Below are 15,906 nucleotides of genomic sequence, written 5' to 3'. Positions count from 1 at the left end.
TTAGGCAGCACTCCAGGGCTAGCAACCACAGCAACAAAAAGCTAAATAGGAAAAACAAACTGCAATGAATCAATGGCTTCAAAGGAGAAGAGCCATAGGGGAAGTTTTCCTCCCTGCCTTGCACACACTCCAGCCCCTCTGTCTGATTTTGTTATCTTCACAGCAGCACATAAGACATTCAAAGGAGAGCAGTTGATCAGATTAAAGCACTCTTTCTTCCCTATTGGTCTCAAGGAATTTTTTAAACATACACACTGGAAGGTTTCCATCTCTTCCAAGTGAATATTTCCTCTGTTTATCACAAATATTGTGATGCTATTGAACCTGAGAAAACAGGCAGGTAATTACTCACGCAACACTACAAGTTACTGAACTCTGACACCAAGAGGCTGGAAGAGGCTAACTTTGGGCCCTCATGATCTGGGAGTTAAGGTGGGTTTCAGCTTCAGCATGAAATCCTCTTACAGCCACATGCAGCTGACTGAGCAGGCACAGAGCATCGTACATCCAGACCCATTCAGGCTGGTGCCTGCCTGCTATACAGCTCACATGAAGCCACTTGAGCTGACAGTCCTCCAGGGACCTTTCCACAGTTCCATGGGGAGCTTCATGAGAGGGCACCTCATCATTACGACAGCTACAGGATGTATCCTCAGACACACAGGTGAGTTTAGAAGCAGCAGAGACATGTAAATAGGGCTTTACAGGGGGGATGCTTGCACCAGAGATGGTGGACTGGTCCAGTGGCCACCCAGCTGCCAGTCACCAAGTCAGCTACTCCCATGAGCTTTGCTGTGGCAGTGGCACAAGCCCTGACCAGGGTCCACCACGTCAAGTGCCAGTTTTCTAGCAAAACCCCAGCTTAAGCACTGTCAGTGCAACTTGGACAAGAGGCTTCCCCTGCAGATGTATCCAGGTCAGGAGCACAGCAGGTCACTGGTGAAGCTGGGAACAGACCATGTTTTCCCAGTCGCAGGACAATGTGCTACTGTCTCACTCAGCAAGTCAGCAGTCATTGAATACTTCATGCATTCCTCTCCACACCAGGAGACCAGCGGCTTGCAAAACAGATCCGGGGTCACGCTACAGAAATGGGGCTACCCATGTGCTCTGCCAGCCCTTCCAGCCTCACAGGATAGGCTGCACACTGGCTTGGTGCTCCTTCCCTAGACAGGCTCATCGGGTAGTCAAGAGATCTCTGTGGCAGAGAAAGATTGCACGGAAAGGAGAACTGCAGCATAGGTGATTGAAGAAAGAAGCTCAGAGGCCATTTCCCCCACTAGCTGTGGGAAGCTGCTTGCCAACATCACTACCTGGAGCACAGGCAGGAACCATCCCACCCACCTCCTACTCAGCTTAGACATGCTCCCACTGCAGCCAGTGGGACAGTCGCCTTCAAGAAGAGGCTCTACAGTCTCCATTTATCTTCCTCCTAAGGACCAGGCACCCGAGTTCACTCTAAGCTTAACTCAGTTCACTTTTAAATTGCTCAAGTTGCAAATGAATCAAACTCACTCTCAGAATATTGTTTGATAATTACAGCAAGCAGCAGGGGTATTGGCATTCAGCAGTATCTTTGATCTAGTGATCTGCCAGGTCAAGTTCCTATGTAAAAATTTAGGACAGACACTGAACTGCCAATGCTGACCAAAGGCAAGTCCCCATGTAGCTTTCCTCCAAACCCCAAATTAGCCTCTGGTTTCAACCTAACAGCTCAAGTACCACTGTTATTAGACCAAGTTTTGCCGTACTACTTGTCTCTGAAAAAGTCAATCTTGAAAAGGAAGGCGGGGGAAGCAGCAGCAACTCACCACCCTCCCTCCCTGGGAAAAAAGCAAAACAAAACAAAAGCAGCCCAAGGAGATCAAATGAAACATTTCAAAAAAAAATCCAACTTGTTTTCTGAGTGGAGAAAACAAAGAAACCATTGATAAGACCTAAAGTTTTATCGGCACTTGCAAGAGTAAGGGAGAAGAGAGACTCAGACCAAGGCCAGGATGCTCGCTGGAAAATAAGGGCCGTGCAGATCAACACGTCCCTCCAGGCCAAGCAGCACTGGACTCACATTGGCACTCGAGTAATCTCTTCCCATCCCACAGCGGGGCTAAAAAGACTCTGAACATTTACCAAAACCATAGCACAAATCTGAGACAACAAAAAATTTTAAGACTTGACTGGAAGGAAGGGTGAAATTCCTCCAGTGACAAGAGTGAGTTTGCCCCCCCCCCTCCCAGAACTTCAATATTAAAAAAAAAAAGCATCCATTCTAAACAAGAGCCCAGTTTTGCATCCCTGGCTCAACAGGAGAGCCTTAAAACTCATGAGATGGGAAATTCTTTGGTCTATGCTGCAGCTGTGGAGTCAGTGAGCAACTCCAGTAGCAGGACCCAAGGGCAGGTCTTCAACAGGTTAACTGCAGTCCCCACTTCCTATTCTCCTTCCTCTCCCCCTGCTCCTTATCCTAACACAAACTGCTAGTGCAAGTGAAAATAATGACACTCTTTATTGGTGAGATAGGCAAAGGGTTGAAATTCAAGTAGGCAGCGTGATGGGGAGCTGTTGGCGCCTGCTGCTAGACAGTGCTGATGAACCCTGATAAGCTGCTGGACACATTAGCCTCAGCCAGCTCCACTACATACAGACACTTCTCAGCCACCCTCCCTCCCCCTCCAGCAGGGCAGGAGGGAGGGAGGGAGGGAGGAAATCCTCCCGTTTTAATGAGTTATTAGCAGCAAATAGCCCAGCAAACTCATTTTTTGGTTTTGAGCCTAGATTCCAGCCAATCTGGCTCTGGGGCTCAGCCAGACAGCAAGATTTTTAACTCCTAGCCTAAAATGGCAATTTCTGAAGCAGCAGCCACCTATGGCTACCCCAAGGCCCAATACCAAGAAAAAGTCGGAAAATTAAGTATCCAAGAAGCAGGCACTTCTGTATTTCGTCATCAGCTTCCTTCTCTGGCCCAAACTTTGTTCCTGTGCCTTTGGTCCAGCACTGTCCATGTCAGAGCAGCAAGGAGACAGTCCCAGCAGACAGCTCCAGATCCCTAGGTAGCTCCACTCCAGTGATGGACAGATGACCTGCACGTTGAAGGCCTTGGTAAAACTTTGTCTGAGGAAAGCAGTCAAGTACTTGAAAGACTGGAAGAGCCTTTGACAGCAAGAGTTAGTCTGTGAGAGTCCCATTTCCATTGCTTGAAAAAAACCTGCCTAGGCTCAGCTACTTGAGAACAGCCATTAGAGAAAGTTCCTATACTAGATTGTTGTAACCCTTTCTCAACTTCTAGAAAGAAACAGGTGTCTCACTCTTAGATTATCCAAAACTGGCAGAGAGACCATGAAAATTTAACCCCCTTCAGTGAAGCAAGGCAGAAGGCCATCTCTATGGTAGATTGGTAACAGAGACACTGTCTGTGTATCCACAGCAGCAGAGGCCTGAACGTTTATATTACCATTTATGAGCTTAGATACTCCAAGTTTAGGTTAAACAGGCTAGAAAGGGGTTGGAGCCTCAACTAGAGAGGGCATCTCCTTACCCTTGCTTCTGTGCTTGTATAATGTTAAGAAGACCTCAGACCTGTAAGGACACCCATATGCATTCAGTCAGTAAAGCAGATCTTCACCACCAGCTTTACATTTCAAGCAAATATCTAATCCAACACATCCAAGGAAATACCACTCCTTAATGTCAGTCACCAGCAAGAAGTCAGGACTGGGCCATGAACAGGGAGGAGCCCATGCCTGGAGTTCAGCTGCCATCATATCCTAGATATGAGTTCTCAAGCTGCTCATGTAGATGCACAACTATCAAGATACAGACTGGTACCCTTCACTCAGGCGGCACCTGCCTTTCATCCCCAAATCAATGAAGATTTCTCAAGGACGTCTCCGCCACACACAGCTCAGGAAATTCCCTGGGACACACTGTTCAGATGTCTCTAGCAACCTCGCCAAGCTACAACTGTTTATTTGGAGGCCAGGCCAGGATGTGACTCACTTGTCTCACCAGCTGTTCACATCTGCCTGTCCCCGCTCAGAGGAAGGATTCCTCTAATGCCACATCCCTGTGAGCAGTGGCTGCTTCCCCACTGCACCTTTGAGCAGTTTAAGCTATTGTTCTTACACAGACTGTCAAGTACGCAATTAAAGCTACTATTCAGTGCATAAGCAAGCACAAGAAGAGAGTTGCTCTTTAACAGATATGTTCTGGCTTTGCGCAGCCAGCTTCACAAGAGTACAGGACATGTTTTCAAAAGGGAAGGAAAAAAGAAAACCCAAAGCAAAAGCTATTCCTGTTCAGCTTAAATTCCTCAGCAGAAACTACTTCAGAAGCCAGCCTGCGACTGCCAGAATCCATTTTATCTTAGCAGATCTTGCCAGTGAACTGCAGGATATCATAACTCACGCCTGGAGCGCTGTGAAACCAAGCCTGGGAGTCAGAGGAAGGAAGGAAACTCAGTCCAGCTACTTCAGCTGTGGCTCTAACCCAAAAGGGGCAATCTGAAGTATAGACCCTACCTGCCTGGTAGACTGTACATTCTTACCAGTGAGAACAATGCCTACTGGTAATGGATTTATTTTCCCCCCAAACCTTTAAGTGTCAAGCTCAAACTATACAAAATAATTCCTACAGTTAAAGGGCCATTATCTGGCTGAGAAGTTTAAAAACACTGACAAAATAGGATTCCCATCTGGACCTTCTATAGTTTTTTATAAAAAAAAAAAAAATAAAGATGCCACCACTCACTGTGAGGAAAGCAGTCTTCTTGCCAATGTAAGTACAATTAATAGTGGAAAAATTGAGAGCGACAGTGCTGAGGTACCCAGCAGCATCAGCCTGCCACTCAAAAGAGCCCACGTGGGCTTGTGCAAAGCTAGCTCATTTAGGGCAATATTCCAGCAACCCTGTGTAGGTCACGATACTTCTCCTTGTTAGAGTCCGATTCCTCCAGTAAATATACTTCTGCTTGACCTCAGTTGCAAACATGGGAAGTTATTCTGTCTTAACAGGTCATCACTCGTTTCTGCAGCATCACTTTGCATCTGGGTCATCACGATGGTACATTGCACAGTTTTGGTAAGGATATATAGGCAAAGCATAAAAGCCAAGCCACAGGCTTGTAGTCTAGGCTCGTGTGCAGGACATCTTTGGCCTTACCTGAGATTCCTCAGTTCTCCTAGCCCGAGGGGTTTCTATGGATCCGTTGATGTCCAGAGTATCCTTCTGCTTGTATTTCCTCATGATCAAGCTGTCCACAACCCAGAACATTATGGCCTTGGGGCAAGGGGGGAGGAGAGAAAGAGTTACATGAATAGACTGCAGAGACCAAAATACAATACAGTATGTACTTCAACTATTTCTTCTTCTCTTGGCTTCTCCAAGTCTCCAGCCTCGAGCAAGCTGTGTCAGGTGAGTGCACGGGAGTTGGAATTCCTCAGGTCCCTTCCAGTGTAAGTTTATTAATTTTATATTTGCTGCAAATCCAGTGAAAAAGACCACTGGTAGGCCAAGTCTTTGCCAGGAATAAATCATGGCCTGGAGCCATTTGAAGCAACCCCCACCCAATATTCATCCATTCTATCTGCACCAGTCACTGCTCAAGTCACTGAGTTTGCTTTCAAATAAGGAGGTGCAGCGTGTGAGGAGAAAAACCTCGTCATTCACTGTAGCTCAAGCAAAAGAGTTAAAACTTTGCCAGTGCTATACAGGACAAAAACAATAATCAAAGCTGCAAAAAAACTGAATTCACTCCTTGTCCTGGGGGAATATCAGCATTAATGCCTTGTTCTCACTTCCGATCTTAGCAGCAACTGAGCTGCAGATCAAGGATTACCCAGAATCAGGGGAATCAGAAAAAGGCTGAGCTTTCAAGAGGTTTCACCAAACTAGCTTTGAAAAGACAGGTGTTCAGGTTGCCCAGATCTGTCTTTCTGTGCAGTACCATAATTTGAAGTCTAGCCAAAAGGCTCATACAGGATGATCAGATCTGAACAGCACTACTTTCTACTCATCTCTAAGCTTTGAACTTCCACTCTTCACATGCCTATGACTGCACCTATTGCAAGAGTTTCAATATATCCATCTGAGTGTTAACAAGTACTTCGAAGTTTTTAAGTCAAGGTAAAATTGCAGCTTCAAGCTACGCAACTGGCCAAAGACCATGTCCAGAAGAAGGTCTGACCCTGACAATCACCCAACACCTTCCAATTAGGCCAAGTCTCCTGTTTTAGTAGCACTTTGTACCCATGTTGCATTACAACAACCGCCATACAGAACAGGGCCAATCTGATGCAATCCTACTAGGTACATGGCACTACACTTGCAGAGAGAGACCTGTTTGAATGCTGTCACAACCTTTATTGGAGCAACATGTTCCCAGGACAGCCAGATTACTACACTACTGGGACTCCAGCACCAGTTTGGGCTGAGAATACTTATGGGTTTTTGGTCATTCTTTAATAGCTTTCTTAAGGGCTATTATATAAGTCTGTACTATATAAGAAAGGAAGCGTTATTATTAAATAAGGTTGAAGCCAAATAAGGCATGTTTGGGATGCTTGGACTCTGTACTCTGTTCCTAGGGACTCTCCACTTGGCAAGTAACACAAAGAAGGATGCAAAATTGCTTTTCCTTCCTCAGCTACAGAACAGTCTGTTTAAGAACACTTGATCAAGAAGAATCCATTGTTAATGGATCATGGCACAAACAGGATGGACTTTTGCCCTTACGACCCTCTTGAGTTACACCTTCACCTCCCTTTCATCCCTCTTCCCACCTGCATACACATCTCCCCCCTTAGAAGGGGCTGTGACTTCCAAACCAGCCTGTCTAGCACTTGTAGAGGCACCACTTACATTGACTACAAAAGGCACAACAAGCATCACCAGCACGAGCTCCAACTGGGGGTTTGGGATGTAATCCAGGAGGATCTCCTGAAGCTGCAGAGAAAACGGCATTTAAAAGTGTTATTTGAACAACTGTTTTATAGCATCTTTGTAGCAAATCAGCTGCCTTCATACACTGGCAGTCTCCTAGTTAGTGCTCTACAGCCTTTCCTTTAGCCCAGATGTTAGAGAGGTGACAAGGGCAATCCTTTAGTCCAGCTGCCAAGCATCTGATTTTCTACAGAGGAAGAAGAAATAAGCATTGCTAGTCTTCCAGTTTAATTATCCGCAACAACTGGTAGGATTTCCCTTGGCTTCTCAGAGTCTGCTGCAGAATACAGACACCAGCCACGCACGAGGTATGCTGGAAGGAAGCCAGCAGTGTTTCTGGATCTTGCAGCGCACTGCTGAACAACATGTTCACATACCATTGAATGAAAAATCCACGTTCATTTTCTAAGTCTGAGCATTGCAATCTACTGTGTTTGAAGGACAAGCCCTGAACAGAAGTGCATAACTGCTTCCAGATTACAGTAAATAACTGCCAAATCACAGCCTGTGGGGCACCAAGTGCAAATGCACTCAATACTAAAATGACCCCTGGTGACTCCCAGAACTGGTTTTATACCAGTGAATTACCCATGAGATCTACCTGCCACCACCCCTGCAGCTACAATACCGATAAGATTAATTTTAATAGAGAAATTCATGACCAACACACCAACTACCATTGCACAAGCTACCATCAGAATGTGTGTGTGGGGGAAGGATGGGACACTGCTTTGTATAGAGGTTTAATTTGGAAAAAAGAATCCTAGCTTAGGTATGGGATCATGAAACATTAACATGAAGCAACTTGACAAAGTAGCATGGCAATTCTCTGGCAGAGTGGAAATATGTAAACAAGCCTCAGACTGAGAGCTCAGCTGCCAGCACAAATCATTCTATCTTTCCAAGGATGGAAAAAGAAATTCTTATTCCACTAACATCTAATTAACTGGAGAATGTACCAAAAGCCAAGCTGTTATGAAAAAATCTTATTTCTCCAAGCTTAAGTAATTGCTAACCAAACAATTATCTACAAATCACAAGCATTAAAGGTGGTGACCTGTAGTGACAGGGACCATCACTAAGGCAAAGTTGATAAGAAGCAAGCCACAGTGGCTATGGCTAGAAAGATAGAGCTAGGGAGCTTACCTTGGTCCAACCCGGGATAAGCAGGACCAGGCTTATCACTGTCTTCTCAAAAACCATTATCAGCAAATACAGAACACACTGGCCAATCCAGGCAGCAGCTTGTGGTGGGTCACCTGGGAAAAAAAAACACATTAAACCAGATACAGAGGTCAGGAGGAGACAATCTTGCAGAGAAATTGCCTCATACTTGATATCTGGGCTGATCAGAGGGGCAGGAGAAACACTCCCATCCTACAACTTTTGCAGTGAGATAGCTACTCAGAGTAAAAAGACTTGAAATAGTGGAGAGATTCTTGACGTATAGCTGTAAAAGCACACATCTGAGGTGGAAAAGTTGGGGGTCCCTGCTAGACCACTATTCCACTGAAGACCAAAACTTATCTAGTTTTTTACTGGAAAGCTTAGAACTATGATCTGTTACCACTGCCCTTTGTCATCCACTGTTTGCTCTCCATCCACACCAAATAAGTCCAACTTGTACTAACGAAGCTTCTTTAGTAGACTTACAAAATCCTTAACTATTAAGGGATGCATCTTTATAAATTCATGAAAAGGAATAAAAACAGAAAGGCAAGATGTACCCGACCTCCTACCCTGCTCTTCATTTCACCAACCTGCCTCTGAAAGCCACCAAGAGCAGTAACCACCAAAAACTTGGTGGACTTGCAATATAGCACCTGCACCCCCGTTGCCTGTCCTTCCTAGAGGAACTGCTTTGCTAGAGCACAGGCCTGTCCTACGAGGCATACCAGTCTGCTCCTCTAAAAGGCAAAAGTCACAGCTCAGGCTGTGCTTGAGGACCTGAAACACTGTGTTTATGTGGTGATCTTGGCACTTGCATACTAAAGAAACACCCTTTGCATTTGGCAGTTTATTTCCACCCTCACCTTCCTTTGCAGCTTCCCCATCTTCAATATCCCAGTCCTTTTACTAGAAAGCTTCCATTTCGATTTGTATCATCTCAGTGGTTTGTTACCAGCCATCTTCAAACCTAGTTTTTTTTTTTTCCTCCCTCCCTTTTTTAAGCTGTTACTCAACAGAGCAGATAAAACTCTATGGGAAGAAATTAATCTGGTAAAGGGATAAGGAAACAGCCTAGCTTTATAGACTGCCACTTCATAAGAGCTTGATCTTGACTATCTGCCCAGCAGACATCCAACTCCAGAGACTGCCAGTGCAGCTCAGCTTGCCTCTCTCACCCAGAAAGAGCAAGCTGCAGACAGCAAATTTGTCAGTTATTTAACCTCATTTCCAAGGGTTCAGACACTCACGGGCTCCCCAGGGCCACAGCCAAACAGTATCAAAAGTGTCTGGGGAAAAGAGCCATTGCTGATACTGATTAGAAGATCGGGTCAGCTTTTATGAGGCACCATTTGGGATGACAGGGAGATATTTATGTTCTGAACAGACCTTCCATTCACTATTTCTCCTTTCCTTGACTGCATTGCAGGTATCTGCCCCCATGGTGTCAAGCTGCTTTGAGCTGGACGGATACAGGGATTCAAGGAGAGGAAGTTCGGCTTGTACAAGGACACAAGTATCCTGCCTCCTGAAAGCAGAGTTCACCAGAATCCTTGCATATGGAGAAAACCCAGGAATTTCAACATCCGACTCAAGCAATTCCTTGCAAGCATATGTTGCTTTGGGACATCAGTAGTTTGGTTTGCCCCTTGTTTTTCTGAGGGTACTGGAGATCATTTCTCTTCACTTCAACAAACCTAGAAATGCCTGCATAGACAAGTCCTTCCCCCTGCCCCCCCCACCCCCCACCCCCCAATTTTTTTTCCTTGTAGCAGACAGGAGCCTTTCAGGCTCCTCCAGGTCTGTTTTTGCCCTAATGTTAGACTGATGATCCCTTTTTGAATTAAAACTAAACCCCATAGTGATCCCCAAGGCAAAGCACTGCTGGACTGACCTTCCTCTACAGAAGGGCCAGTCAGGATCCTGCACCAGTCTGACAACTTCCAGGCACCAATTTCAACTCAAGAAGCATAAGCTTTCAGTCCCAAACAGAATTAATCTCTTTCTGCTGATGGAGTGAACGGCTGGTTACGTGATACTTATTGTCTGAGCAAGAGACAGGGGCTCCATCGCCCCAGGTTTTTAGAGCAATTCACTCAAAAAGGAATCAATGCTAATTAAATATGAATGCTTCCAATGGGGTACTTACCAAGTAATAATTAAAAGCATATTTGTATTGTTAACAATGATAATGGTACCATATCTATTACATGTGCTTGCTTCAGCTTTCTGCAAGCACTCTGCCAGCTGGTTATCGCCTTCCCAGGCTCATCAGAATATCTCAGGTCTGCAAAACTGAGCTACAGTATCTGGCTTAGGAAAGATGCAACATTTCCTCTTACTACTTGAACATACAGATAACCCCCAGCAACACTTGCTTCCAGGGTGATCAGGCCAGAATTTGGGACTGCATCTGTGTAAGAGAATACTTTGGGAGGCCAACACTTGGCTCCACTGTCAGATTCGAGCAGACTGGGAGGTCTCTGCCTCCCTTTTCTCAGCACAACAGTGCTGAAACGTTGCAAAGAAAGAGGAGAGCAGCAGTTTGCAAAAGTTGGTCTGAACCATTATGCAAGACTCCAGCCCCAGAAGCCAGCTGGGCACACCAGGATTTAATAAGATCTTGTCTCTAAACAACTCCAGGTCTCAGGCATCTGCTTCCCCAGGAAGGCAGAGCAGGTTAGCACTCGTTTTTGTACTTATTCTATAATTTATCAGCAACATACAAAAGCATTTGCCTCATGTCAAAGCTAGAGCTCCGAGAAGCAGAGGCATCCAGCTCTCCATGCCAAAGACCTCCAAGAGATGGATGGTCACCTTGCACCACAGCCCTTAATCACTTTACCCGGGATTGACAAAGGAGCAGAGGAGGGAAGAGGAAAGGAGCAGGAGGCCAGGGGAGTGGGGAGGCTGCCAAACCAAGGGGACAGCAGCAGGGAGCCAGAACAGCAGGCAACTGCACATAGGGGTGGAAGGAAAAGGCAGCCAGCAACGTTACACGCAGCAGCAATCAGCAAAGCAGACGGGACTTTAGAAAACACACATTGCTGCTCCTTGACAGGCAACTGCTTAATGGGTGGTCTGCGAAGGAGACAGGAGCACTGTTACCAGGTGGTTGCAGTACAAGGCTGGCGTCAGGGAGGTCAGAGGGCTTTGCTGCTCCTGAAGCATGGAGGGACTGTCACACAGTCCTACCTCCAATGCACTGTCTTCTTTGGCACAGGTGGATTGTACTGGGGCTTTTTGCCCAAACCAAGGTTGACCAGTCCTCCTGTGAACTCAGGAGCTGCACTGCCTGTGACAGCCTCAAGTACAAACAAAACAGGAAAAACAAACAGATCCTTCATTTCCTTCCTGCATTTGAACTCTTTCACTGTGTTGTCAGCTGTTCTGCTCTGTCCCCTGCGGGGAGGCAGGACTAATAGCCACAGCACCCTTTGCAAGGCAGCTCATCCACTCTACGATGCCGACAGCACTTGCAGAATATTTCCCTCTGCAGTTTCAGCTCGCCTGAAAAAAGCTGCAGTGGGTTTGGACCCATTTGTTATCAAACAACTATGGCTCTGGAGTTTTGCACACTGTGCACTAGGCAGCCTGAACACTCAAATCTTTACAGTCTGGAATGGTATTGGCTAACCGGGCTGAGATACAGACCCTAGGGAAGGCATCCTTTGTCCTAACTCAAATTAGGCATGGACTTCTCCATGTCTTCAGCTTAACAGTTCCTCACACAAACCACTTTCCCCTCACGTTCAGTTAGAAAGAATTCCAAACTGCTTTTCATGGTTTTCTTGGTGTTTAAAGACGTTTTTAGAAAAGCCCATTTCCTAGAGGAAAACACACACACCCTATGCAACAGCAAGATCCCACCTTGACCTTCTGTTTGAGATCTCTACTGTTCCCAAGATCAGATGTTTGTCTGGTTAGGCTAGCTCCACTAGCTAAGCATGGGCACATGAAGTGGTACAGCACACCTGCACTACCAAGCAAGACAGACCTGTGCTCTTTCCTACCCATGACATCCCAGCATAGAGCTCCAGATATTCACATTTCTCCTTCTGGTCCTTTCTGCATCACCTAAAGATGATGCTGTGACTCTCTCCACAATTAGAGGGACATGAGCACTTCTTGCATGCCCACAGTGGAAGGAGGTGGGAAAAGACCCACAGACCTATCTAGGGGACAGATCTGGCCACCTGATCTATCACCTTAGGCTGCAAAACAGTAGCAACTTGGAGCTGCTTTTCTTACATTCTGAGATTTTCAGACTATGGGAAGACATGTTTCTGCACAGGAATCTGTTCTGGAGCACAGAGTTAAACAGGGCTTTATTTCCAGCCTCTGGCAGGAAGATCAGAGGGTTCTCTACAGTTATTTTTTACTGCATCTTGTGCCCCCAAGGACAGGAGGCTGTTCAGTACCAAAATAACTCTAGACAGAGGAATACGAAACAGCAGCATAGCCCAAGGGGCCACAAGGATGACTTGAGCTGTAAACAGACTGTGGCTCGTTTCCTTTTCAGTGAGGAGCTCAGCTGGCTGTTCCTTAGCTTGGTGGATTTGACATCATCCAAAGGCCACTGGTTCACCTCAATGACGGTCACCCAAATCTAACTTGCCACTGACTGGTGCCAATAGCATACAAGCAGTCTGTTGACATCTCTTCAGGGAAGGGGGAGCCTTTGGTGCAGGCCCTGGACAAGCCAAAAGACAGTACATACAAATCTTCTCCCCCCTCTACAGTTAGGAAGTGAGGTGTGAAAACTCATACTGATCTCAGTTAACTTGGCACCTCATTTAGGTGCTGGCTTCTGACAGCTCCGGGATGGCCAGAGGCACCCTTAGACAGAACTCTCAGTCTTAAGTGGACCAAATGCTCCCTAGAGGTACTCTGCTCCATGAACAGAAAAGAACTTGTCTTATATCAAGCATTTCAATTAGATAAATCCAGGTGAGTGCCTACAAGGCTGCTTCCTCTATACAAGATGGCCAGCTAAGAGAAAGTGATCTCCTCCCTGGAGGCCAAAACCCAATAGAGATGGATTCTTCTCTTTGCTGTGGCCAAAGCTTCACTTTCGTGGCAAAGGAGAGGAACAGGTCCAAAGGATCGTTCTTGGCCTCTGCAACACACCTCCTGCTTGCAGAAGCCATGTGTCATACTCCGTCAGCAGCTTCCCGAAGCAAGGGCATTTTCTTCCCCCCAGTTCTAACGGAAGGTAATCCAGGACCTTTCAGTTCTACATGCCAGTTCTACCACAAAAGCTGTGCTCTGAGCTTAGTGAACACTCTTTGCTTAACCCTTTGATAGCTATCTCCCACCATGATAGAAACACATACATCCCTTAGCCTTCATTCCGAAGGATGCAAACACTGCCTTTAGTCCATTCTCCTTCAGCAGGATCCACACTCCCCAGCCTGGTTTTCTCTACGCTTGCTCTGAATCAAGGTTCATTGTCCAGAGTTCAATGCCATGTCCCAGATCTGGGCTTGCCAGCACCAGCCACCCCTTCCCTCCTACCACTGGCAATATCTCCTTGATGCAAACCCAGGATCACTGGTGTCTGCAGCAACCTTGCACACAAACATTCTCATCTCACATATTCCACTTGCATGTGGGAGTCCAACTGCTCACAGAGCCCAAAGCCAGCAAAAGCAGCACTGCTTGAGGTATTTGAGTTGTTACCACACAACAGGATTATTTTTAATCCCGGCTGCCTAATGTACCAAGCTGTCAGCAAAACCCATATGCTACTGCCAGACAGCTTTATTTACTGCCTTTCAGGGACTACGTGTGCACTGAGCAGGTAGGAAAGAATTTAACCACAGCCAGAGCAGAGGGTACAGAGAGATTGAGGAAGAGTAAATATTTGAAAGCATTTAAAGTGGCACAGGGCAAAATGAGGGGGTAGAAATAAGTCATCTTAATGAAGAGCTATTTAAATGGTACCTCTAAAACAAGGAAATCTAACCATCAATGCTAACTTCCACGTACAGAGCAGGGTAAGAAATAGCAGGAAAGCATATGAACTCCACAAAAGTGCACACTGAGGCAAGACTGGATTTTCAGAGATTGAGACCTGACCAGCAATTGTGCTAGTTATAGGCAGGACAATTTGGTATCAGTGCAGCCAGATGTGCCCAGTTGTTTGCACTGACATCCAAGACCCTCTGGCACATTCTGCACCTGAACTAAGGATGAACATACAGCTCAATCAGTCCCCAGTTTGTGATGTTACGCCATTGCTCTAGGTCTTTCATCCTTTGAAATGTTTCTGTTGTAGGGAGCAGTGGTGTTCACACTGCTATCACCAAGATCCAGGAGGGTTTGAGGATTTTCGCACCTGCTCAGAGCAGGGGACCTGACCAGGCACTCGACAAGGATCCCCAGCCCTTTCCTTACTCTTTCCTCCCGGTCCTGGCAGCAGAGAAGTCGAGGAAGCCGAGGACAAGACAGCCCCTCAGGTTAGAACTATTTTCAGTAGTATTTCCTCAAGCACTAGCAGCCAGCTCCCTTGGCCGCTTCAGGACGTGGGAACATTTGTTATGGAAATTTTGTACGATACCACAACAGGGCCAAAAGCAGCCTACACAGGTCCTCAGTTAAACTCCGCAGCTGGCACAGAGCATACTCTTATAAATAAATCTGACCAGCAGAGTTCAACAGGCCACTAAACAGAATTCAGAGGCCTCCAACCAGCATGCCTTTCCATTTGCAGGCAGTGAACTAGCACGATGCATCAAGCTTAGATTAGTCAGGGACCACAGCTACAGAATCGTATACACAAATGAGTATCCAGACAGGCACTGGAGAGGCATTTTCAGTCAAGAACACCCACTTTTCCCTGTCATTCCCTTACTGCTTCTCTTCAGCATTTTGCTCACACATTGCAGAATCTCTCTAATGTGACTTCACTACATTTGCTTACCTCTAAAGTAAGACTTCTGAGCTACTCCAGTATTTCTTTTAATTAAAAATGATCAAATAGCTAAAGCGAGTATAAACTCAGGCATGTCAGTTAGTCCTCACTATTTTCCTCTCAGAAAGATGGTTTGAAGGCAAGTTCTGGAGAAGGGATCCTGCCCCAATTACAAAAAGCTGAGACCTTACATTCATTCTCTGCATGTTACCTTTCTCTTTGGTCACCTAGGTAGCAGTTGCATCTGCAATACCAGGACACCACAGCCCAACAAGAGATTTTCCTCTGTAGAGAGCAGCCTATTGCCAGGGGACCAGAGGGAGAAGAGGGCTGGAACAGCCTGGAGATGGAGCATGAAGCTGAGCCAGGCTGTTGTCTGCAAGCTCTGACTTCAGCCTGTACCAGACCCTGCTCAGTTCGTACAAACCCAGTAGCATTTCCAAGATCTCATGTATCCGTTTCCCTGAGGTTCTTGCAGCTGAAGACCAGCTTAAGCTCTGCTCCATTCTCCTCCCTGCAGGAGTCATCTACAGGGAGAGCACCTATAGGCACAGTCTTCTGCCACCCTGGTAGAGCAATGGTGCAAAGAGCATTCATGGAGCTAGTTGGCCCAGCTAGTGCTTCATGTATGTATATAAGGCAAACAAATCTCCAAAGCCAATTCAAACCAAGGTGAAGACTAAACCTTTCCATTTTTTGATCTTAGGAGCCAATAATCTTCAGAAGAGATAGCAGCCTTTTATAATGCAGTTTTCTACACTTAAAGGCAGTCCAAAGCTGAATACAGAAGCAACAACCAAGACCTGTTGAGCAAAGATGGAGGAACACAAACAAACAGAAGTCTTTGACAACTTTCCACTGGTTAAAAACAGTCTTTCCTGGCTGCAGCA

General features: G+C 46.1%; 1 protein-coding gene across 3 annotated transcripts in view; it reads right to left on the bottom strand.

The window, feature by feature from the left end:
* LOC112994770 (store-operated calcium entry regulator STIMATE-like) overlaps positions 1-15,906 on the bottom strand; it is a 58,666-nt gene that overhangs the window by 21,469 nt on the left and 21,291 nt on the right. For all 3 annotated transcript variants that reach the window (XM_064500485.1, XM_064500404.1, XM_064500450.1), the window contains exons 5-7: positions 8,080-8,192; positions 6,853-6,936; positions 5,155-5,271 (exon numbers count right to left, since the gene is read on the bottom strand). In XM_064500485.1, the coding sequence (XP_064356555.1) occupies positions 5,155-5,271; positions 6,853-6,936; positions 8,080-8,192 (314 nt within the window). The remainder of the gene's footprint in view (positions 1-5,154; positions 5,272-6,852; positions 6,937-8,079; positions 8,193-15,906) is intronic.

The sequence above is a fragment of the Dromaius novaehollandiae genome, chromosome 1 (assembly GCF_036370855.1).
Source record: "Dromaius novaehollandiae isolate bDroNov1 chromosome 1, bDroNov1.hap1, whole genome shotgun sequence".
Lineage (NCBI taxonomy): Eukaryota > Metazoa > Chordata > Aves > Casuariiformes > Dromaiidae > Dromaius > Dromaius novaehollandiae.
The sequence above is the reverse complement of the archived record's forward strand: the minus strand, read 5'-3'. Positions and strand labels throughout refer to the sequence as shown.